Source organism: Fukomys damarensis, unplaced genomic scaffold (assembly GCF_012274545.1).
Source record: "Fukomys damarensis isolate Sample0158 unplaced genomic scaffold, DMR_v1.0_HiC HiC_scaffold_17, whole genome shotgun sequence".
In the NCBI taxonomy this organism is placed as follows: domain Eukaryota; kingdom Metazoa; phylum Chordata; class Mammalia; order Rodentia; family Bathyergidae; genus Fukomys; species Fukomys damarensis.
This window is the reverse complement of record NW_022900929.1, coordinates 42,044,409-42,070,340: the sequence shown is the minus strand read 5'-3', so window position 1 is coordinate 42,070,340 and position 25,932 is coordinate 42,044,409. Positions and strand designations below refer to the sequence as shown.

At 40.2% G+C, this 25,932-nt stretch overlaps 1 protein-coding gene across 1 annotated transcript in view; it reads right to left on the bottom strand.

Moving 5' to 3' along the window:
* Nucleotides 1–25,932, bottom strand: part of Ryr3 (ryanodine receptor 3) — a 376,321-nt gene that overhangs the window by 305,197 nt on the left and 45,192 nt on the right. The window contains exon 4 of the mRNA XM_033765294.1: nt 24,421–24,528. Within this exon, the coding sequence (XP_033621185.1) occupies nt 24,421–24,528 (108 nt within the window). The remainder of the gene's footprint in view (nt 1–24,420; nt 24,529–25,932) is intronic.

Sequence of the window (25,932 nt, the reverse complement as noted above, 5' to 3'; positions counted from 1 at the left end):
AAAAAAAAAAAAAAAAAAAAAAAGGCAACGTTTGACATCACATCCAAAACACTTTCTGCATCCAACTTCTCAGCATCCTGTGACCACCAGTCTTATCCATTCCCCAGCCCCGGACTATGAGAAGGGCCTCCTGAGCTCCCGCCTGTCTCTCCCTCCTGCTATGTAGGAGCTACCACAAGAGCCAGAATCCTTCTTTTAAAACTGTGAATCATGTCATGTGACTCTGTTGCTCAGCTCTCTCCCACCCCAGTGGCTTCCTATCCCACTTAGAGGTGCCAAGTCCTTGCCGTGGCCTCTAAGATCCTGCATCAGGAATAGGAAAATTTTCTCTGTAAGAGGCCAAATAGCAAAGCATTTTAGGCTTTGTGGGTTACATATGACCTGTGTCATACAGCTCTCTCCTAGAGGGTTGTTTAGATTTGGTCTTCTGAGTATAGTCACCTGAACTTCGCTCTACACAATCCCTCACACCTATCTGAACTCACCCACCAGGAGCACGTCTCCCATGATTCCCCCTGCTCCAGCCATATTGGCCATCTCTGTTTTTCAGATAAGCAAGCTTCTACCACAGGACCTTCACAAAGGGCCAAGATGCTTTTCCTCCACTATTCTCGAAGCTAATTTCCCCCTTCATTCATGTCTGTGCTGACATCTCCTCAGAAAGATCTTCTCTGAGCATCCTTTCCAAAAGAACCATCACTTCATCATGTTTTTCTGCTTTATTGTTTCTCACATCATTCTTATTAGCTGACATGAAATTATATTTTGTTTCTGATCTTTATTTACCCTTGCCTCTCCTACAGTATGAGCCCAATGAGCTGGGTCTTTGCCATGTCATCTGCTATAGAATGTCATTTTCATTAGTACCAGGCACATAAGAGACATGTCTCAAATATTTCCCAAATAAATGAATAAATAGTTCCATTTTGCAATTAGGAAACAAGAGGCAAGTAGGAAACAAGAGAATTTAAGAAACTTCCCATGGCTGGCTTGTAAGCAGTGAGCCTGGGTTTGAACTTGGGGCTAATGATGAGTTCTACAAACCGTTTGCCCTGTTTGATTTTCATGGTGGACCACTGTTTCCAAAGGATGTGATATGGCACAGGGAAGATTATATACATCTGTTCTTTCAGAGGAGCCTAGAGCTCCGCATTGTGAAGCTTTAGCAGAATGGCAGTCCTGTCCCTGCCATGAATGACCTTGACTGTCATTAGCAGAGGGAGAGTATTTGGTACCACTTCACAGGATAAGGATGGGTCAGGGAAAAGGCCCTGATGCCATATCCAGAGGAGAAAAAATGTTCCCTAGATCATTAAGTCAATCATTTCACTTGTAATTTCAAAATTAATTTCCATCACCGATATTTTCCCAGAGGACAGTGCCTTCTAGTAAGGTAAACCAGATACAGCAACAAAGGAGGGGAAGGTCTCACCTTCTATCCAGCCACATATAAATGTTTCAAGACTATTTAGACGTCTATGCCATCATAGTGTTTTTGTTTGTTTGTTTTGAGTTTGTTGGTACATTTTAGGTATACAGTACAGTTACATTCATTATCGGGATCTTGTACCTTTACATGACAGGTCTTGGTTCTCATTTTTTCCCCTTATCACCACCCTCCCTTCGCCCCCTCCTTCCCTCCCCATTTGCAAACACTTTATTTCCATGTTTTCATTTTCTCCTATTTTTTTCTTTTCCCTTATTCCTTTTGCCCTACCCTTCCCACTTTCCCTACACCTTTAGCCCTTTTCTTCCTATTTCACATTGTCAATTATCTCACTAGGATCTTATGTACTATTATAGTTTTTCACACCAGAGAAACTATTCAGTACTTACACATGTGTGGCTTATTTATTGCACTTAGAAGTATATCCTCGATATGTATCCATTTTCCTATGAATGAATCAAATTTCTCATTATTTATGGCTGAGTAGTATTCCATTTTATAGAAAAACCACATCTTCTTTATCCTGTTTCCAACTGATGGGAAAATGGGCTGTTTCCAAGTTTTAGCTATTACAAACTGTGCCACTATAAACATAGGATATGCCATCATGTTTTATAAGCTGGAACACTAAATTCTACTTTGGGGGTCATCCTAGGCTCTAAGAAGTAGTGTAATGCCCCAGGAAGACTCCTTGGGGGAAATCTAGCATAACCCACCAAGCTTTGGGGCCATGTTCCTGGGAGCTCTTATAGAATATGAAGTTATTTTCTGGACATCCATACATGTTTTAAATCTCTCATTTCACATCCCACTTCTGTTCCTTCTCATGTTATCAAAGTACAAAAGAGTTCTTTTTAGAAGGTTGCAGGAGAACATCACCTAAACATGATAGAGCCCTTATACTAAGGGCTTTGGCATTTCTTTTGACAAAAGTGGTAGCTAAAATATAATGTTGCCTTATTAGTTAAAAAACAGTGACACTTAATAGTAGAAATAAATAAAATAATCTATTAAGTTCGGTAAGAAACCTTCATGAAAAATTTGACTCAGGATCACTACAAAATACTAAATTCTTAAAAAATTTACTTGGGTGAGTGGAACATTTAGAGTGAAATAAAACAACACTGTCTAAAATAAAATTTGATTTAAAGAGATGAAAAGATGTACTTTGTTACAGAATGAGAAAGCTAATTTTTGTAAATGCTATTCTCTTAAATTTGACTTATAGATGAACTGCAGTTTAATTAAAATTCTAATAGTGTATTTTGGAATTCAAAAAAATTACTATTAATCTGGAAATGTATAACAGTGAAAGAAAAATTTTTTTTTTGGTACCGGGGATCAAACTTAGGCCCTTGCACTTGCAAGGCAGGTGTCGGAACCACTGAGCTAAATCCCCAGCTAACAGTAATAAATTTTTGTTCTGAAAAGGAACTGAGTTGTAATAAATGCCATGGAATGGAATTAATACGAGAAAAAGAAAAAATGGAAACAAAATCTTTGTAGATAGAGAGGGGGTGGAGGGGTTGAAGGGAGGGCAGGGGAATGAGGAAAAAATAAGAACCAAGATGGATTACGTAAAGGTGCAAATTTCCAATGATGAATGTCATTATACTGTATAACTTAAAGGTACCAAAAAATTAATAAAAAAGAAATGTGATGAAGCAAAATTAATTTACTATTCTGGTATGAATTTGAAAAGAAGAATGTAGTACAATATAAACTGGTACATAAACAGATATAACTATATGAAAATACAGCACATGATAAAGCAGATTTTCAACGTAACAATAGAAAGGCAGGATTATTAAGCACATGTCTCTGTGCTGTGTGGATAGAAAATTAGAAAAGAATTCAGGAAGAGACACAGGAAACATCTGAAGATAAGAACCTAAGAGTCTGAATGGATAATAGAGTTAAATATTTCATTTTAAAATTAAATTGCAGAACTAGCATGTGATAGTCTACATTTTTTTATAGACATCATTTTTATCCATGCTTTGAAGTAACAGATATGTTCAAAGGAAATAAAAGGCAAATATCATTATACCCAAGTGCCTGGACTTTGGAATAATAGAACAAAATTTAATAGAATGCAGAAAATTTACATCACTATGACAAAAGGGTTAATAGCTCATGGGGAAGGTAGGAAAAAAGCAAGTCTCAGAAAAGGCAAAGGAGATGAATAAATGATTCGCATCAGGTTAAAATTAAAACAGATGGAGGAAATTTTATCTCTTTTAGTAATGAAAAGAATAACAAAGGAATTTGGATATATCCTCTTACAGCTACAGAATTTGCAAAAATGGAGATAACTGCTGTCAGGATTGCATTTTAGCTGGTATGATGCTGTGAAAGGTGGCACCGAGTACAATCCTTTTGCAAGGAGATATGACAATGTATAAAAAGGGCATAAGGAAGTCCATAACCTCTGCTGCAATCCTCCTCCTTCTGGGACTCATTCAAGAGATGCAAAAGTGTACACATACAATTGTGACAAGACCACTATAATGGGTGCAACAAAACAAAAAAATGCTCGAAGAACCTAACTATGTACAGAAAATACTACCTAGTAAATCCTGGTGCTTCCTAAGGATGTTACATGCTGCAACCATTAAAGGAAGCAATTATAGAGGTGATGTGGAAACAGAAAAATGTTTATGGTATGCCACGGTGAAAAAAGCAGACTACAAAATGCTGTAACTATTATATGTGTATACACAAGGATCAGAAGGAAACCTATAAAAATGAAATTGCCACTTGGCTGGTTGCAGAATCATTGGCCTTTATCCCTCTCTGAATTTGTCTTTAAAGCTGCTACCACATCATTTCAATAAGAAGTGTTGTGTGTGTGTTGAAGAGGACATGTTGCATGTGTTTAGAGAAATAGAGTGCCATAAAAGTACTTTGTTTATTTCTTAAGTCTTTGGTGCAGTTAATTTGCCAGGATCCTTAGTCCCTGCGGCGGCCTGCCTGCAAGGCACTGAAGGATGCATTTGTAGCATGCTGGCTTTTAGAAACTGACTCGAGTCTAGCCTGACCTATGTCACATGCAACCCCAGAGAGGCAGCCTGTACCCCTGCACCCCTTCTTACAGATCCCTTAGGCTCAGCTCCAGACTCCATGGGAGAAGTCTCTTGCCACAATGACTCAACCTTCCTCTGAGCCCAAACCCTCTGGCTGCTCTGACTGCAATGCTGACTTCTTGAGATCTTGATTCTTTACTGTTCCAGCCTTGCCATGGTTTCCTCACCCAGCTGGCAGATGCAAGGTCTCCTTCTGTCCAAACCCCCAAGATCACAACTGTACAAGCTATTTGTTTTTAAGGAGGAGTGGACAGATAAGGCCAGACATTACCTCTCTAGCTCCGATGACACCAAAGGAACCCATGGTCATTACCCAAACAGATCTTGGATTGCAAATACCTGGTGATGAGGACAATTTTCCTCTTTAATAATTGTAAAAGGAGTCTGTTGTAGTACACTGGAATCAGAAAGCATAGTTTAGAGAGAGCAGGGCCACATGCACAGATTAGTATGGCTCTTGGTCAAGACAGAGCTAGTGCAATGAGTGTCAGGAGTTCAATAGGTCCATTATGGCCGCCCCATTTCCCTGAAATCAGGTGAAACCCCAAAGATCCCAAAACAGGATGTTTGACCTACTTCTTCACAACCATTTTTTAAATCAGATACCCTGCCTATCAAGTAAGGAAACTGTCTGGATTGGAGAGATGGCTGTCTTTCTTCCTGAGTCTCTTTCCTGTCAACAACTATAGGGCATCTTTCTTTCAATTGGTCTCCTTGATTTTCGTCTCAGAATTGGTTGGTTAACAGGACACTAACAGTGAGAGGTGTCAGAGCCACTGGCTATAGAAAGCTTTGTGATGAAACCCCTGAGATGGTCTCCCCTTGAAGAAATTCTTCAAGTGAGTGTTAGGCGACTTAACCAGGCTGGCCCAGCCCTACACACAAATGCCCTTGAAAGAAGGTGGTCACATTTTCAGCATCTTCCATGAGCCTCGTGGAGTACTAGTATTAAAACTAAAATCATGAAACAGAATTTTAATGCAGTTTAGGAAAGAGGAGAAAGATGTAGCATCTGAACCTCACTGCCACAATTCAGTGGTGCTGGCTCTCTTACTAAGGCACCACTTGCCTTCCTGAAAAGAGAGGTCCAAATGTCAGAGGTTACAAGGAACAGGACCCCCCCCCCGAGATAGGAGCTGCAGCTGGGGCAGAAGGACACATGTCAGTCACTGTTCCAATTGCTGCTGTGTTCCTGTGGCAAGGGCAGAAAGGCAAGTGGCTCCAGGGAGCCCTGCTTCCCACACTACAGCTTGGCTCTCTAGCTCCTCAGGCACAGAATAGAACAGCACATGCTCCAGGCAATGCACATAGGGGCTTTTCTTCTATCTTTTCTCTTATTTTATTTTTAAGTATGTACACACCACTACCAAATGGGGAAAATACATACAAACCCAGTGATACACCCTAACCCCTGCATGCCAAATTTACCATTCCCGCAGTTCATAATTTATGGAAACCCAGCCAACCCTCCCTGTGGGAAATACCTAGAAGGGCTCTTCCTGGGCTAGAAGCCTGTGCTCCCCTTATCTGTTTGCCTCACACTTCACCAGCATGTAGAAGTATTTTAGGCCAACAGGAGCAGGACCAGAGACTCATTTAGGAAACCATGAATTCTGGGTCAGGAGCAGCATTAGCAACAAGAACCCCTATAGTAGGGAGTGAGGGATCTTTGCCAGGAAAAGCCCAACCTGCCTTCTGTTTCACACAGGTTTGGTCCATGGGGTAAGGAAAGTCTGAGGAGTCTTAGGTGAGTTGGGACTGCAAAGGAGCCCTGTGGTTACTCAGGGTTGGTTCCTTCTGGTGATATTGAAATCCCTGAGGAGGAGCCCCTGGCTGGTGTGGCCCTCAGCCCTGACTGCATTGCTAATACAACTCTTTCAAGACAAGTTTTTAGAGGAGGCTGTCTGTGGTAAAAGTTTATACTTAGTGTATGTAAGACGAGGTTCAATCCCCCAAATCAAGTGAAAAAACAAAAACCAACTACAAAAAAAAAAAAATCCTACAAGACAATAGATAATCTGTGCAGTCATTTTCCTGCCCTTTGTCCCCACACACTGTGGACTTGTGGATGTTGTGCCTGGCACTTTGTGCTTGTCTCTGGGGAACAAATTGAATGACTGTGAGATTCCACCTAAGCCCGGGATTTCACAAACACTGCTACTGAAGCAGAAGGGTGAGCATTCTTCACGGAGGGGAGGCAGGCAGCTGTTGGGATGCCCCCAACTTGGACCTGGGTTCAAGGGGATGGCGTGTGGTCTTCTCCTTGGGACCACAGGGAAACCAGACAGCCAGAATGGCAGCTCTAGCATATACTCCTTATACGGTGCCTTTAAAAAGAGAAAATCAATCTCAAATACCTGTCAGCACTATTAGCGACATTTAGATTGATGACAAATACACTTTGGAAACAGGTAAGGCTGTAATTTTTCTCTCCGAATTAATTTTTTCCCTTTTCGCCCAAAGCTAGCAAATTTCTAAGAATCAGACATTGCCAAGTTCATTCTTTATGTAACACGACCCTGTGAGCCAAATGTATTTTGAAGTCACTGCTCTATTTTTTTTAACCATCCATAGTCCTCATTCATCAGATCTCTGATGACACGGGGGATCAGTGCCACACAGGTGAAAGACCAAAATATCTGGCCAATTATTTTTCACCAAAAGTAGTGTATAATGAGTATGTTCTACAGAGTCTAACATTTGAAAGATCAGATTACCTTGATATGAGAACTTGAACACTGTCTCTAATCTATTTCTCTCTATACAATGTAAGCACTGCTTATCTGGGTGATTTAAAGACAACAAAACAGGAGTAAGTTTTTATTACAAATCCCATGGTGAGTCCTACTGTGTACAAATACCTCCATACACGTGAGCTAGAAAACTTAAAGTCAAACTGATTACAGTTTGCTGTCTAATTCTTCTCCTCACTCCTGAACTTAAATCAATTATTTTATTTTCCCACTTCAATGTCCTGCATCAGCCAATCTTTACATTTTCTTCGTCCTTCCATCCCTAGTGTACTGGTCCCAGCCATGATCTTGCTGCATGGAGACTGACTCGTCCTGTTCTCTCTATATCCACATAAACTTGGGGCCAAGTTTATATTCTTAAGAGAAAGAGAAAGCTCAAGTTATTTTTGCAGTATATATAGTGGCCTTGGCTAGAGAAGCTGATTCTCAAGGGCTCTGTGTACGGTGGACTTGTGGATGGAAAGGAGAGCAGGAGCACGTGACACTTTGTATTGTCTCTGGACCAGATGCTGTGCTCAAGAAAATGGCGTGATTCGATGTCTCACAGATTTGTTCCACAGAAGTGGACCTCACTTTCACCAAAGGCCAGAATCGCTAGTGGAACTTTAAATATGAAAATAAACAATAAAAAATTCACAAAAGGCCAGGCCCCTTTCCTAAGATTGTGATTTGTTGGCTCAGTGCTCTCTGGGTAATTCTAACGCACAGTTTTTTCAGCAACAGTAGACCCTTCATCTCAGGAATTAGTATAAAACTTGTGTTCAGCAAGAACTTCTCTGCTCTCAGAACTTTTCTTCTGGACCTATGACTTACTTTCCTCTTAATATTTCTCTAGAACTCCACAGAAGCAATGAACAAACATGACTGTTTCACCTTTCCCTTGATATCTTTAGAACTGCTATCACACTCACTCACTGTACCTCTCACTCAATTCTGTTGCAATACATGGGACACGCGGAGAGACACAAATCCCTACTACAAAATCTATATGTGGAAAAGACTTTAGACAATTCATGCTTCAAGATTCCTAGGCCCAGCATTATCACCCTTGATCTATTTATGCTCTCAGCACTGAAGGTGAGCTGGACTCTTCCTCAACCATCTCACGTGCAGTCTGAACCTCCCAGCTAGGCGGGGCCTGGGGAGCTACAGGGCCTGGGGAGAGATGGATTTAATGGCAAAGAACAGAGGACATTAGGGGAAAGGGACTGACCATATTTCTTCTCTTTATGCTTGTTTATGCTCACCTCAAAACAGTCACTTCTGATCTTATGTTCTCATTGTGGTTTCTACTTCTTGCAGGTCTCTAGCCCTGCTGGGTACACCTGCATTCTGCATTCTTTTTACACTGTTCCACTTTTCTTTCTGTGTCTGCAAGCTTAGTATCTCTCAAAGCTGTTCTGAAGCATCTAACACATGGGCAGAGCTTTCCCATGGTTGCTTTCAAAAACCCACCATTTGGAGGTCTGGCATAGGTTCAGGTGTTCCTCCCACCAACTAGCTCTTCTGTCAGATGGAAAAATTAAAGAAAAAATTTTAAGTCTCTTCTCCTGATCTGTGAATGGAAGTGGGAACCCAAATAGAGCAAGCGCCATCTGATCTATTTTCTCCCCATTGTGCAGAGAGCAAACTTATCACACTGACATTAGGAGGATAACCTACTGGGCTGGCAACACCACCTAATTTCCCCAAAGCCACAAGACACCATGGCGAGTCTCATAGCAAGGGGAAAGCACATATTAAAAGGAACACCTGTAGAGTTCCTGTGAGAGTGCAAAAGGCTGATTCAAAAACGCCAAGCATGATTCACAATTTTTTGGGAAAAATCCATAAAAATTTAATAAAACTAAAACTCAGTTATACTCCCAATTTGCCTTCTTCAATAGATGGGGAGAATGAGTCAATTATTTCTCAGTGGGAGTGGTGGTTAGCATGAAGGCAAAAGGATGACTTAGTCTCCAAAAAGCCATTGCAGGAGATGGGTATCGGCTGTTTCCACTGGGACGGACCACTGCTGACTGGAAACAATATTTGGAAACCTAACAAAGCAAGCACATCATCTAAGCAATACACTTGGTGATGGTGCTCAGTGAGAAGGGGAGTCAGAGACAGACTGACTGACCCGAGCATGACAGGATACACAAATCTGGTCAATGCATCCCTGCCCAGTAACCAGTATGTGCCCACTGCTGTGTATGCAGCCTGAAGAATCAAGGAAGAAAATCCGGACACTGGAAACCGTGCCATGAAACTAGAGCTTGGAAAGGACGTACAATAGGGATTGCATAAGTGCTTTGGAATTAAATGTATGGAGAAAGGACAGCACAGCACAATATAGTTACAGACCTCAGGAACTCTGTTAGCTCAAAGAGACTTAAAGTAGTTTAATAAACTTTCACATTTAAACTAGCCAAGGGAAAAAGGGAGGCTAGAAGTATATTTAGAGTCTTCTCCTGTCACTAATTGATTTAAGGAGCCTTCTGGAATCATACCAGTTTCTCCCCTAGTCTCACGGCAGCTGGGTTTTGCCTGAGACTGTGGAAGACAGGGGCAATGAGATACACATCCCCAGTGCCAGAGTTTGGTCTCTAATGTTATTCCCTTTGAGATGGAGCCAGGGATATTAAAGTGCCCAATGTCTGTGACAGAGAAGTTAAGAAAGGCCTTGGTTTCCCTATTGCACACAGACATCATAGGTAATGCTAAAAACAGTTAGCACCTTCTTCCTTGGTCTAAGCAAGAAGATTCTGAGTATCCAAGAGGAAATGATTCTAGAACATAGTCCAAGATACATGTGATTCTTAAGACGGTACTGAAGCAGAAGGGGGAAGACACGCTGTGCAAAGCTGTCACTGTAACGCCTGGATGTGATGTTTAAGCTTGTCGATTTGACTGACTTGGGACCTTCCTAGGAGATCAGTAAAGAACACTTCCGTGTGTGTCTGGGCAGGCCATGACAGCATGACTTTGGGCACTACCTGTGGTCTCTGACCCCTTCCTCTTTAGCACTGCTCCTCTGTTCAGCTTCCTGGCTGCCATGGATTGAACAGCTTTGATGTGCTTCGTCCTTTCCTCATCATGTTCCTGCCTCAGAGCAAGCGTACAGTGGACTGACTCCTCTAAAGCTGTGAGCCAAATGAACCTTTCTTCCTTTAAGTTGAATAATTTGTCCCAGCAACGGGAAAGCTAACATAACGTGTGAGTTTCCAATACTGCCTCGCAGCAATGATTCTTCATTCAAATCACGATAGGCCTGGATTGAAGACATTTCGCAATCGTGAGGTTATAAAACAAGAAAATGAATTCGACAGAATATTCAGAAGATAGGAGAACACTGGGAAAAGGCGTTTGGCTCTTGACACTGATTTCATTGACACGATGTCCCAGGTGTTTGTTCTTGTGGCCACTTTAAAAAGCCAGCCTGTAAAAGTTCAGGAACTCCAACTAAGACAAACAATGTACACAGTCTTGGGGGATACAAGCTGGTTGGTCTGAAGCCAGCTGGGTCTAACTTCAGGGAGGTTTCAGAACACTAGCGCTGGCATATATCTGACTCAGAATTTTCCTTCCCAGGAATCCAGTGGGATTTTTAAGAAACAATTGGATTTGGCCCGAGACTCTTCTAGCTCAAGCTTGTACATATAAATCAGATCTTATAGATATTGAAGTCTTTTGCTTTGGAGGGATACTATAGGTATATATGTTAAAAACAAGATCATTTGGGGATGGGTGTATGTCTTGTGCTAGACCTTGAGAATATATTCAAGTAGCGCTTACTGAATGAAACATGGAGGAATGTGAAGAGATCAAAGAAACTGATGTTTTAAAATACAGTTTCGAATAAGAAATCACACTGAGACTTTTTTCTCCCATTAAAATTACATTTTAGTAGCAGAGAGCCATAAATAAAAAGGATGGACATAAGTAGATTTCTTTTATATAGGGAAATATGTTTGCAAATATGAGTTAATATTTGTTGTTGAGTGATACTTATTATGCATAAGAAAGAAGAAAAAAATACCAAGGTTTGTCAAGAGCATTAAAATGAAGCTAATATATTTAGAAAAAAATGTGTATGTCAATGAGTTCATAATTATGGATCAGCAGATAAATGGGGAAGAGGGTCTGGCAAACCGTAGAATTTTAAAAATTTCTGCAGCACAAAAATTAGATGAAATAAGAAACCAGTTGGTATTGGATGTTAGGATCAGGAATTTAGCACTGCAAACTTAGCAGTCACTGTTGCCCTGGGAACAGCTTAATCTAATAAAAGCTAATAATTGCACATGAAAACAACAGAGTTAGAGGTAAAGCAGAGGGTCTAAATACCTTCACTTGGGGAGAAAGACACTGAGGCATTCACAAGGAATTTGTGCTACAGGGAAAGACTGAGGCTCTGAGAGAAGGAACTGGACTTCTATGTAACTGGTTAATTTGAGACCATATTTTCGGGGCTAATTTGATGTTTTAATGAGACACATATGAGTTGGACATATTACAAATAGCTTTCGGTTTCAGTACCAACTCCCTCCACGGTCAAATACTGCAACCAAACCCTGATGTGTCTCTTTAAATGTGAAAAGTCTTACATAGATACAGAGTTCTGCCATACCATAGGTAAGCATGTGTACATCCTGGGGAACAGCTCAGACAAAGATCTACTCCAGAATATATAAAGAACTTTTAAAAAAATTCTAAAATTGGATCAGGATTTACAAACTGCTCCTTTACCAAGCTGATGGGAAAATACCCACGGTGGGGTGTGGTGGGACATAACTAAAGTCCCCAGGGCACTGAAGCACAGGAACACAGTCCCGCAGAGTATCCGGGATGCCTTATTCTCTTCCACGGCTGAGTTCCGAACTGGAGTTCCGAACTGGAAACGAGGATGTCATCTTCAGTATTAGAGAATCAGCACAACTGCGCTCTTTCTGTACGACTGCCAAAAGATGCTTCTGTAACTGTAAGTTGGTAATCTGTACTCACTGAAAAGAATATGGAGATTTCGGTATCTTAGGAGTAATTCTGAAAATCCTCGTTTTAAAAAAAATATTGGTACATTTTAGATGTAACTAGTGATAACACTCAGCACAGGGAATTTGTACCTGCACACGATATATCCTGCTTCTTTTATTTCCATTTTCTTCCCCTCCCTCCAAGCCTGCTTCTCCTGTTTACAAAAGCTTTGTTTCTCTTTTTTCCTTCTTTTTCTTCTGATCGCTTTCTTCCTCCCCCCAATCACTTGTTCCCTTTCCCATTTGAACATTTTCTTCCTATTACCCAATACTTGTTATACATTTTGTCCTTATTTACACTTTGTTTCTCACACCAGAGAAACAATGTGGTTTTTAAACATGTGTGACCTATTTATTTCATTTAAGAGTATGTCCTCAAGGTCCATTCATTTACTTAGAAATGTCTCAAGTTTAGCCTTCTTTAGGATGGAATAATATTTCATCGTATTAAAAAAACCCCATAACTTCTTTATCCATTTATCAGTTGATGGGCACTTGGGCTGTTTCCAAGTTTAGCTATTACAAATTGTGCTGCTATAAGTATGGGTTGCGTATATCACTGCGGTATGATGCTTTTACTTCTTTCAGGAAGGTATCAAGAAGGGGAATAGCTGGGTCAAAAGGAACCTCTAGTTTTAGGGTTTTTTTGTTTGTCTGTTTTTTTTTAATCTCCACACTCATTTCTACTGTGGCTGTACTGATCTACACTCCTACCAACAGCGGAGAAGGGTTCGGTTTTAACCCAAAGCCTCTCTAACATTTGTTATTGGTTCATTTCTTGATAATAGCCATTCTTTCTGGAGTGAGATGGAATCCAACATTGTTTCAGTTTACATCTTTTGAATGTTGAACTTTTTTTTTCATATTTTTTTGCTGTTACTAATTCTTCATTTGGAAAACGTCCATTTCAGATGCCCATTTTCAGACTGGGTCTTTAAATTGGCTGGGGTCTGATTATTTTTTTTGTTGTTGTTGTTGTTTTGTTCTCTGTAGATTTTAGATATTAGTCCTTTGTCTGAGGAACAGCTGGAAGAGTTTGTCTCCCACTCTGCTGGTAGTTTCTTTCACTGTACAAGAGCTTTTTAATAAGATGAGATCCCAGATGTTGGTTCTTTGTGATAGTTGTGGTGCAGCCGGGGTTTTGTTCATAAAAATCTTTGCCTACATTTATGTCTTCAAGAGTTCTACCTATTTTATCTTCCAGTACATTTAGTATTTCTGATATAATATTTAGATTTTTGAACCATTTCAATTTTAGTTTAGTGTTTGGTGAAAGATATGATTTAGCTTTAATCTTTAGCATGTGGGAAGCCAGTTTTCCAGCATCATTTAGTAAAGAGGCTGTATTCCTTCCAGTGACACTATCTTCTAATCTGTTCCATTGATCTTTGGATATATTTGTTTTTGTTTTTAATCACAGTAGCTTTGTAGTATAATTTTAAGTCAGGGATCGTGATGCCCTTGCCTTGTCTTTGTTGCCCAGAATTGCCTTTGCTATTCTAGGTCTCTTCTGGTTCCAAATGAATCTTAGCTTTATTTTCTCTAGTTCTGACAGGTACGCTTTTAGAATTTTGATCAGGATTGCGTTAAATTTGTATAACAATTTTGGAAGTATGGCCATTTTCACTATATTGGTTCTTCTTACCCAAGAACAAGGGATATCTCTCCATTTTCTGATATCCTCTTTGAACTCCTTTTTCAGAGTACTGTAGTTTTCAGTGTAAAGGCCTTTCACTTCCTTTGTTAGGTTGATTCTTAGATATTTATTTTTTCGTCGCTATCGTGAAAGGTGTGGTTTCCCTAATTCCTCTCTCAGTGAATTTGCTATTTGTGTATGGGAATGGTACTGAGTTTTGAGTGTTGACTTTGAAAATTCTTAAAACCAAGCTATAACATTAGAAAATAAACAACTACACAGATGCATAGAAAAAGATTAATTCTTTCCTTTCCAATATCTCACCAAAGACAAGAAAACAGAAAACTTTAGAAAAATTCTACCATGCAATTCCAAATGGGCCCCAACATCCCCAGAGAGTCCAACTCGTGGGAGTGAACCAAAGGAAGCAACCTCAGTGGCCCTGGGTTCATCCACACAGAACAGCTCTCAGTTTCTTCCTTCTGAATCAACTGCATCTGGAATCTCCTGGCCACCACCCTTTGCCTCCTCTAAGCAGATGTGCAGCAGCAGAATGGGGTGAGGGGCACCCAGTCCCCGTGTCTGGCCATTAGTGAAGTGGCAGCAAGTGACTCTTGTTAATGAGCTAGCGCACGATCTCTCGGTAACAAGAGCAAAGGGGTACACTAGTGCCTGTCAGCTTAGAGCACCTCTTCCCTTCTATTAACATCCATCATTAGCCATAAATGAAGATGTGAGTAAAGGCAACCAGCAATGGCATCAAGTATCCACCCCCACCCTTGCGGGCGCGCACACACACACACACACACACACACAATTTAAAAGTCATTGCTTTTAAACAAAATTCCTATCTGGTTATGAACAAAAGTACTCTGAACATGAAATCCACGAGCCATGTACAAGAAAAGGCCAAAAGTTTTACAAGTTCAAGAGCCAGTGCAATGTTAATAATAGCAACACACCTAATAAATGCAGTGAGGGAATTAAAACAACAAAAGCTGTCACCTACACTATCACAATAATTTCTAAAATAAAACAACTGATTTTATAAACATGTTACTGTAACAGCACTTAAAAGGACACACTCATAGAGCTTTTTTTTTTTTTCTTAAAGGCAGATCTTTCCATTTATAACTAAGGCGTAATGAAACAGTTTTCTTCATTTTCGGATGACTTGTGAGTCCTTCACCATGCGCAGACCCTGGTCCTGGGACAGATGTTTAAAGGCATGAATTTAAATTTACAACCCTCATTTTTAAATGGAGAGAGCAAGGCCTGGAGAGCAGCTGTATCAAGACCAGAATGTGCAGTCCTGCCTGTTGGGGTCCTTTTTTCCACATACTAGGTCAACATTTCAGCACTTTCCTTCCCTGTCTTGCCCCCTTCACACTGACTTGAGGATTAGCCAGATTAGGAGGCACCAGGTAAACACAAATATCTGCCTTTAGCTTTTCTTCTACTTTGCAGGTGAACTTTCTAGTTCTTTGCAGAGGTCATTTTTATACTGTAAATATCTGAAATCATCCTGTCCTTATTCCATTCTTTCTATCAATCCCACTTCATCATTTCAGATCCTTACATTCTGAGTCCAGACAGTGGTAATCATAGGGTGGGAGTAGGTACAGGGTTTTTACTCAAATAAGTATTAAAATGCCAGCCGAGATCAGTGATTCTTTGGCACCAATATTTCTTTTATAGAATATCCAAATTGGTGTTTTTATTAATCTTTCACAAAATGGAAATAAGTGGAGTTTTCTTTAGTTCATTCAATTCTCCCTAGAAATATGTAAACTCTGGTAGCTATTAAAAGTGAATTACATGAGCAAAGAAAAAGTCTAATAAATAAACTGAAGGGTTTCTATCCTCCTAGGAGCTTCTGAATTCCAAATATGCTTTACTTCTAAAGGTAAGCAAGTTTCTTAAGAACAAAAGATTTTCTTTAAATTCAAATATCTTACAATTTAGGATGAAAATATATTTCTAAAAATTCAGTTGAAGTCTATTTTGATAACCCATCTCTGCTCCCATCCCCTAACCAATTCGTTTTTCTAAGCAACATGTATCACTAAAACATCCCCTTGAAAAATATAACAATTTTCCTATACATTATGTCCTGGAGAAAGCTTAGAGACCCAAACTGTTCCTCGTATCGCTAAGAACCTCAATGAAGTTATTAAAACATTGTGCAATTGAAATATAGAAAACAAAACCAAACCAAAACACTTTTCGCCCACCACAGGGAAGAAGCTGAAGGTAAGACGATCAAAGCTGGTATGAGAAAACTATTCTAACTGCACACGTCAATGTCCACAACAAGGATGCAAAGGACTCCAGAGTTTGTGTAACATCAGCACAGCGGAATGTTATCACATCTGCAAAACAACAGCAGGATCACACAGGCAGGCTGGTCTTAAACACGAAGTGCCAACTTCAGGATGAGTCAGATCCACAAAAGAAAAGCCAATTACACTAAAGCTGCAGCATGATATCCAAGAAGTGGGAGATTGGGGAGGGTCTGGAGCTTTAAAAATTCATTTTGTGGGTTTTTTTCACTTGAAAATGCTTCCATGGGGATATGAAGAAATGTAAAAAGCTAGTTTACCTTAATGGTTATTCTTAATTGTTGACATTAACATTTGATTGCTCTGTTGGCTCACTTTGGGGATTTTTCATGAGAAACAAAATGCACCAACACTAGCTTTTTCCATTTTATTATGAATTCCAGCCTTAGAGAGAGCTGGAGTTGCATAATAGCACCAAGAGGTCTGCAGCATCGAGAAGCTTGGGTGAAGGCAGGGCTGCACACGTGGTCCTTTCATCAGGGTGACACCTAAGGACATGGGCCATCTAAACAACACCAGGGGGAAAAAGAGAAGCTTTGAAAACAACATCCAATGTCTTGAAGGAAAAAAAATGAGTCCACAGACAAGCTATTCTCCCAATTGCAGAGCAGTGGTAACACAAGCTGCCAGGCAACGGACTTCTCGGTGTGCAGCCACCTCTAATTCCACAAAATTGAAGGTGCAGGAGTGTTTTTTGTTTTTGTTTCTGTTTTTAAATAAATTGCATAGGCACAGAGAATGGAAATGGCCTGGATGCTCACGAGTGAAAGGCCAAGTTCATTACAAATACTGCTAGGGGCAGTTGTCCATGCAGAGGGCACATATATTAAAGCAGCGAGTAACATACCCATTCCGAGAGGTCACTGAGCTAGCAAAATCAAGAACAGAACAGCAAGTGGGTATTTCAGTGTGCATAAGTAGGCCTTGCTTAATGTTTTCAACTTATTTGAGGAATCTACTGACGCTTACCATAGAAAAAGAAACTATTGGAAATAGAAGAGGTGGATTTCCTATCTAGTGAATATTTTTTCTAAGTTAGAATTTAATAGTGGCATAAGGTGCAAAAGTTTGTTTTTATTTTCTCTCTTAGTAAAGTGCTGAAATCATTTGCACTTATCATTTGAAATTATAAGACAGTAATGTTCTGTAGCCTAAATCTGACTGTAGCACTTTTCATAATTATATGCATATTAGGAAATCCACCCAAGGAAATTTATTATTTCCCTTTATTAGAAATACTGTAATCAATCAATCAAACAATTAGATTTTTCTAATATCAAAGAAGGCACTTTTATATTTTTTAACCACAAAGTTCTTCAAGATAGCATATTTTAGCTGAAAACCATGTCATTGAAGGGCTAGTCCAAGAAAATGAAATGCAAGTTAATTGCACACATCTTTATACATATCACCTTATCAATGAAGCCTTAATATTCATTATATTAGAATTAAGATCCCAAAGTCATGGTGTAACTTGAGAAAGAACAGTAAGTAGGGGAAAACAAAGGGAATGAGAAAAGATGTGTTTAATAAAAATTTGGTCTGTGAGAAAAACCCACAATGAAACCTTAGTTTGGAGACCTGCCACTTATAATAACATTCAACTTCTCAAAATAATGGCTGGCTTTTAAAGGAAGTGATACTTTCCCTTCTATAAGATACTGTGATGTATAGGGGATTTGGGTCTCAAAAAATTAAAATTACACATAATCAACACTTAGTGCTTTAGCATTGCTATTTTGGATGGGCTTTGGAAAATTCTCTTTGTTTGTAGCAAACCAGAAACACATTTACTAGTTCTACTTAACTGTGTGGGAGCCAAGGTCTCAGTGCCATGGCTAATATAAGCAGGTTACCATTTCCACAGCTACTTGGCAATGGGCTGAAGTGGAGCAATACAACAGAGGAAGTGAAGTGATAATATTTTCCCATTCTAACAACCCCCACAGACTGGGAGAAAGGGTTTGCATCAAAGCTATGACCTCTTTTAGATAGAGTGAAACCAAAACCCAGTCTGTGAGACATTTGCCTGGAGTTGTTTCCTGTTGGCGGGAGTGTTGGGACTGAACCTAAATCTTGTGGAAAGGGCTATCACTGAGGGAAGCTGCCTCCCCTGAGTAAACCTGTAAGGTAAACTCTAAGCACAGGGTATATTTTACAGCAAGAGTTTTGACAAGCTTTTGCACATAAGAGCAATTTGACTAAAAAGTTTTGTTTGTTCTTTTGTGGACACAGAAATAATTTTGCAGCATGAGCAGCCAAAAAGGGCAGGGGCAGTATTCCAAGATCAGAATATTATTTTTCTCCCCTTCCAAAGAAGTAACAAGGTCATGTCAAACATATCCTGCTCTTAGCAACTGGGTGGTAGGCAGGGAGATGTCCCCATATTAAATTGACAGGCACTGGTACTAGGTTCGAGGTGATTCCTAAGGACACCAAAGGAAGTTTTCGGTCAGTTTGAGCCAGTCACATTTTACCAGTACAACAGAAGTTCAGCCATTTCATCCCTAGCATGATTACTCTGGTGAGTCCTAGTCATCCTGCAGGGTTTCAGTGATACACAAGCAAGACCTAGGACTCACTCCCCTATGAGCATAAGTGACATTGTACTTTGTATCTAAAGAAAATCTCATGAACTATTCTGAACTATTCAAACAAGGATGAGTTTTAGAGTTATAGACATGGTTCTTCCATCAGTCTCGATCCTCTGTCATAAACATACCTAAAGAAATTACAATTTAGGATTTTTTTCTGACAATTATAAAGGAAAGACCTCAGACTAACAGGCTAATCTGGTCAACAGGTATACTCTTCTTACAGAAATGCTTGTGGGAACTCAGAGACCAGGGAAGAAAGAGCCAATATTCTGTTAGCCTTCTTCGCTCTGGATGAGCTTGCACAAGATCTCTAGGTCTGGGCATAGCCAGAGCTCAGGCTTTCAATGAGGAGATTCTGGACCCCCTCATCAGCATCTGTTCTGACTTCTTCATCAGCTAGCTGTAGCAGGGTGGATTCATCTTTAGCAGGTCCCCCTTTGTCTTAGAAGGTCTTTTTAAAATGATGTTGCTACCTGCTACCTGCCACTAAATCTTCTGTGACTTTACTAGATGGAAAGATCTGAACTTAACTGCAAGGTAAGAACTTGCTGTCAAGTGCAGTGGTACCTCAGTTCACACATGTTTTTGTTTGCAAACAACTCGGTTTGCAAGCTGGAGCATCTGGCAAGTTTGTTTCTGTTTGTAAACTCCGTATCAGGTGATGAACACAACCGTGGCCATCTTTCCCACACAAGTACAAATGTGGACATCTTTTCCAAAATCACAGAACACATTAAGTTCGTGAACCAAGATACTACTGTTTGTCAGAACATGAACTTTAAGGACCTTTACATGAATAAAGCTCAATGTGTGTTTATGCTTCATTGAGCACTTACAAGTTCTGATGGTGCCGGGAAACAACCCCTGCTTCTCAACAGGAACATCATCCTCAGGAGGCAGCAGAAATGCAACACAAGCATTTCTGTGGCTACTGTGAGTATGTAGAATTTTTCCACTTTAAGGACAGTACAAATGGAAAGAGCCTGAAGCTCATTTTAGAGTTAATAGCATTACTCAAGTAACATGAGGGAATAAAAAAAGAACCTCTCAGTGAAGACATTTATGATATTCTTGCAGAAATGATATATTTTCAGGTCACATTTTTCCAATCAAGGTTAAAAGGCTGAGTGTGTAGAGTACTAGAATACTACATCCTTTAGCATCTAGAGTCAAGTATGATCTTAGGTTTTCTGGACATGGATGAAATATATCATTCATGTTGCAATCACAACATTAGTTCATTGTATATGTATACTTTGCCTCTCAAGTTTTTAAGGGTTTGACATCAATGAAGTCAACTCTGAGGGACAACTGGAGCTTTTATAAGGAGTACAGTGCGTAACTGTGTTAATCGAGGTCCTTGATTTCTAGAAGCATGTAAGTTCATGTCAAAACCCATTCGTAGCAACACAGCCTTAGCTTTCACATGCACCTGGTGATGTATCCCTGGGCCCTCCTTCCTCTGAGGCAATCGAAATAATCCTGAAGGATCTGTGACAGGAAGAAGTGGGCCAGAGAGAAAGAGGTGTCAGTGCTTATTTCCATATCCACAGGCAGGTGTGGACACCCATCTCACTTAATTCTCACACAGTCCTATGAAGTAGGTTGCTTTTTTAAAGCGTGGAAAGTAGATTACAGAGAGGAGAAATAACTTGGCCCTGAGGTCACAGGATTCACTACAGGCTGGCCTCAAAACACATCTTCCTGACTTCAAGGAGAGCTTTCCCCAACATAAATGCTGGACACTCTAAATTTAGACTTATTTCTATAGGATGATGGGGATCGACAGCTTAGAGCAGTGATACAAACGTTTCAGAGACGAGTGTCCAAACTAAAACCCCAAACCAACTTATTTGTTGCAAAGCGTCAACAGTTCAATTAAACCTGAATACTGAAGGGTTTTAGTTTAGAAAAAAAAATACATTGATATCTTTGTCATAAAAGAAAAACAAGCAGCATGCATGGTATTAGTTCACCACCACTGGCTCAGAGGAAACCGGCGCCTCTCTGTTGGCCTCACGCTGTGCCAAAGGTTCACAGACATTCTATATTCCACAGATCCATTCAAAAGAAAATGTGAAAATACTTTCATGTTTGTATGCAAGTGTTCTACTTCCAACCCCAGCCAGAACATTGGCCACAGTGCCAAGCATTTGTCCCTTGGAAACTTCTCCCAGAATTAAATTAGATGGGTTTAGGCCAGGGTTAAAGAGATCCAAGTATGAGGTTAGCCAGTGTAGGCTCTGAGAGGCACTAAGCCCTCTCTGCCCCCAGGTCCTCCTCATCACTATCAAAATAAAGCTGGCTCCCATGTTGGCCGGCTGCAGTTAAGGCATTTTGATAATAAAATACTGTATGCTGTTAAATGTGGCTGGGTAATTTTGTTTTCTTTGTTAGCCAGAGAAATTGCTGCAGCATCGTAAATCCTTGCAGAAAGACTTCTGCATACTCATCACACGAGTGAACAAGCAACAGAAGTCATTTTTAAAAACATGTCCACTTGCTACAAAGCAGTGAACAGACCCACCACATAAGAGCTAATTTACGACTAGGAGGGGGAAATTACACACTTCAAAGCATCCTGTTTGGTAGCAGTCATGATCATTAGTGAAGGCAATACTTATTTAAAAGCAGTAAATGGCTATTTCCAAACAGAACAGAATGACGTGCAAAAGAGACATCTTCCCACTCACATGTCCTCAGGCTCTCCAGAGCATCATTAGTCTGTTTTGTTAACTCATTTCCTTCTTTTTCTCATTTTTTTCTTCTCTGCTGAATATTACCTTCTAAAATAAAGTACTAACAGTAAATGTGCACACTACTCACTTCAGAAGAGCAAAACAATCAGACTCAAAAGATGATATTAAAGTAGTATTTCTCCTGCCAATGACTGAAAGCCCAGACAGAGTGGTGAGAGGGATGCCACAAGGGTGCTGCTACCTGAAGCTTCTGTCCAGGTACTACCTTGTGGTGTCACCAGTGGGTGGTAAAACAATAATTTTGAGAACACCATTTCTATCTGTGTTCTTTCTCTTCTCCAGTCCCTGCCCTCTACCTCAAAGATCTCTGGTGAATAATGCATGTGTTGAGATAGAAAATAATTATTGGATCTGTTTTATCTTTGGTAAAATAGCACAAAAAGACAACATGATGCATAGGAAATTTGAGTTTGATCCCACATGGCAAATACTGTTAACCAATGGATATTTAATAAAAATGTCATGGATCATTTATTTTGGATGTGGGATTTCAAAAAGAGTAGATTCCTCCAATAAACTTCAGTGCATTAGTATGCAATTACTGTAAATTATAGATGCTCCTTACATTATTCAGCAATACTGTATAATATTGCTGTTAAAATATGGACATTGACTTAGGCAGGGCTTATTCATATGTTCTAAAACTAAGAGTTTAATTTTATTAAGTTGGTCTTCCCATTCTGTTTGGAAAATGAGTTATTGATCTTCTTTAAGACATTAAGATTATTATTTAAGTTACTAGCAAAAATGGAAAACAACTTTTGAGTTTACCTTTTCATACACTGAACTCTTTGAATCACTCAAGCTAAGTGATAATGAAAAGTGAGCTTTTTGAAATGTACATTTTGAAAGCTCAAGGATATCTCTCCAGTTGACACAGTGTCTCTTTGCTTTCCCAATTTCTATGCTAGGGCCATAAACAGGCAGGGTCTAAGCAGATCTTACTTAACACCGAAAGTGGTGAAATTTAAAATCAATCAGATCTCCCTCATCAAAGATTTCTGTATATTACGAGTATTTGAAAAAGGGTAAGCAATTAAAAGTTGTTTCATAAAGTGGAAATGTTTGAGGGTGTGTAGGAGACAGAGACTGCTGAGGGCAACACAAGGAAGGGGGAAGTAAACCCCATACTGAAGTAACTATTACATGAACAAAAATCTTACCTGTATCAATACTCCAAGGGACAAAGAAAAGCTACTCTCAGGCTGCTGACTAAAGAGTATTGCTTTAAATCAAAAGAGTGACAAACCACGAACCTTAGGAACTCAGAGATTTAGCTAAATGGCCTAATTTTATAAGTGATAATCTCCTGGCTCCGAGAGACAAGAAGATTGCTTAAATCACATTAGGAGCCAGAAAATAACCAAAATATAAACATCGATTATATTGATTCTGTGGTCACTGTCTCTTAACACAGAGATACTGCTGTATTATGTATGAGTTCATTCAAGGCAAGTGAGACTAACTGTGCTAGCTGGTAACTGCGCACAGTTCCTACCCACAGGCAGTGTACGCTCCAAAACAGAAGGAAAATGCAACCTGCAATTACAGTGCAGGCGGTAAGAACTGTGATAGAAAAAAACACTTAGTCTCGCTCACACAGCAGATGTGCAGGGTCAGTGAAAGCTTTTCAGCTGATCTAATAACTAAACTGGGTCCTTGAAGGATAAGGAGGGATTACACAAGGGAAGAGGGGGGAGGAAGAAGGCTGCTCCATGTGGAGGAAATAGCTGATAAACAGGATCAGAGGCAAAAACGAACTGGCAAGTGGAAGGAATTCTGTGTGGCTGGGACACAGAGTGCATGGTGGGATGTGGTGACAGGTGAAGAGGGCTCAGCAAATCCTGAGAGGAATTTGGAGTTGACTTCAAGGTAATGGGGAGAGAAAGGATTTTAAAACAGGGATGTTACAATCGGATCTGCATGTTGGGAAGAACACCATAACTGCTTAATGAAACACTGGGAGGAGGGATAGTTATAGAAGGCATCAAAGCTTTGTGGGCTGTTGCAATATCTCAGAAGACAGAAAGTATCATCTGATGGACTATGCAGGAGTTGGCAGGGTGGGGAGGAGAAGATGAATTTGGGATATTCAGTCAGTAGAATGAGAGTATTTGATGATAAATACATGGATATAAACAAATGTGGGTCATTAGTGAATAAAATGATCTAAAATTATACTGAAATGTGCGGCAAAAGTCTTGCTGGGACTTTCTAAAACAGGGGATATGGAGCACTGCCCCTCAGGTAAACACTTATTACTGAGAACAGAAATTTATGGGAGCTCTGCATTTGCTCATCATCAGTGAAACCCCTGAGGCTCCTGTGCCCCGGAGGTTCTGGGCACATGGTAAAGACTTAATTCTATACACAGTCCTCTGCAGTGTTGTAACCTGGCTGTGTTCCACTGGAACAGGCATAAATCCCCAGTGGGATTTTTCTGTGGCAAAAGAAGGTGCCTCCCAGCACCCTCCCGGCCTCTCCACAGCTCGGTGGATCCTGGGTAGAAAAGGAGGGTAGGCTCCATGCCCTATGCTCTGCTCAAGCAGTATTAGTGATGTGCTCTTCCCTTTTTTGGTGGAAGCTGGTCAGTCAGTCCAAAGGCAGCAGGATTGGGGTGCTGAATAAGAGGAACCTAAATTCAGAGAAAGATTTACTATCTCCATATGGATTATTCCAGATTACCCAGGGTTTCTAGCTCCAAACTGCAAAGATAAAACATAGAATGTGCTTTTGGGCTGTGGTGCATCCCAAACCCAACCCAGGACATAATTCAGGTACTCACCCCTTCGCCACCATTTTCACTCGTGTTGGCAAGCATTTCCTGCAGCGCTCGGACAGAGAGAGACTGTTCCAGCACAAAATTGCAGATGCAGAGATCTGGAGGAATATACTGTGGAAATAAAACCATAGTGAGGATACTTACCCATATCAATCAGGGGTCAGTCACACAATAACATCTCACGGGCATAGAACCTATGAGAAAAAGTGACTGTTGCATGAATGAACCGGAATGGAAGAAGGTGGTTTCTTTTATGCAAGTTAAGAAGTATTTTAAAATGGATTCCAAATCATGAGCAGTAGAAAAGCCCAAGTCTCGAGAGAACAGTGGCCAAGCATTCATGAACCACTTGAATGAATGCTGGTGATACAGATGGAAGAACGCCCACGTGGCCCTGCTGCAGAAGGGACAGGAAGAGCAGCCCCATTCACACCCATGTCTGAGTGGGACCACAGGAAGACAGCCACTGGGCTCTCAGCCACGATCATCTGTGAGAGGGTAGTGGACAGACCAGAATGTGGCTCTAGGCTACAGCAACTGACACCGGGAATCCACTTATTTTTAAAGAACTAGATATCACAGTATAAAAAGAGGCAGTAAAGAGGGTTAAAAGCTATATAAGTATATCTCTGAAGAAAAAAATGTCCTGGCAAGAAATGATGACCCCCCCCATAAAAATCTTTCTAATTTGTCAGAATCAGTTAATAGTGGTAAGTTATCACCATGACATCCCTCTCCATTCTGGGACATTTTTCTGCAGTGGCTAAAAAGACCTTTTTGAATACTGTCTACCAATAGTTAAGACAGAATGAACACATATTCTGTACCAGACCTTGTTCAAGTACTTTTCACATATTAACTCATTTAATCCTTAAAACACCCCTAGAAGTAAGGGAGTCTTAATTTTCTGGTTTACAGTCAAGAAAAGGCCCAGAGAATTTAGGTCCCCTGCCTAAGTGTTATATTTGGCTGAATCAGATTCCCACCTAGGCAACTGTCTCCCAAGTTCATGCACTTAGTCCTACACTGTTCCTACTACTAACAGAAATATTAAAGGCTTTTCCTTGCACAATTAGAACATTTTAGATTAGTAAATATTGAAATATTTTACTTAAGCACAATGCAGTGTTTCATACTGAAAAAGATACAAAGAAACAGAAAACAAAACCATTGCACCTCTGGACTTTAAAATCGTGTTTCCTGCTCTGCCCTCTTCCTTGGGGATACAACCTGTGAGTCTCTCGTACACCAAACGGTTGGCAGAACACTGACCAGAAGGAGTAATCAGGCTGGAAGTCACTGAGAGCTAATCCTGACACTGTAAGACAGGTAAAGCTATTTCCATGGAGCTCTAATTTGAAAGCTAAAACTTGTCTGCTACGGAGACTCAGATAACTTCTCAAACAAGTATTTTCATTTGAAAAAGAAAGATATGGAATTGGCCATCCCTAAGTTCCCTTTAATTTCTGAATATTTCTGTCATCATCTGCTTCCATTCCCAATGATGTTCTACCT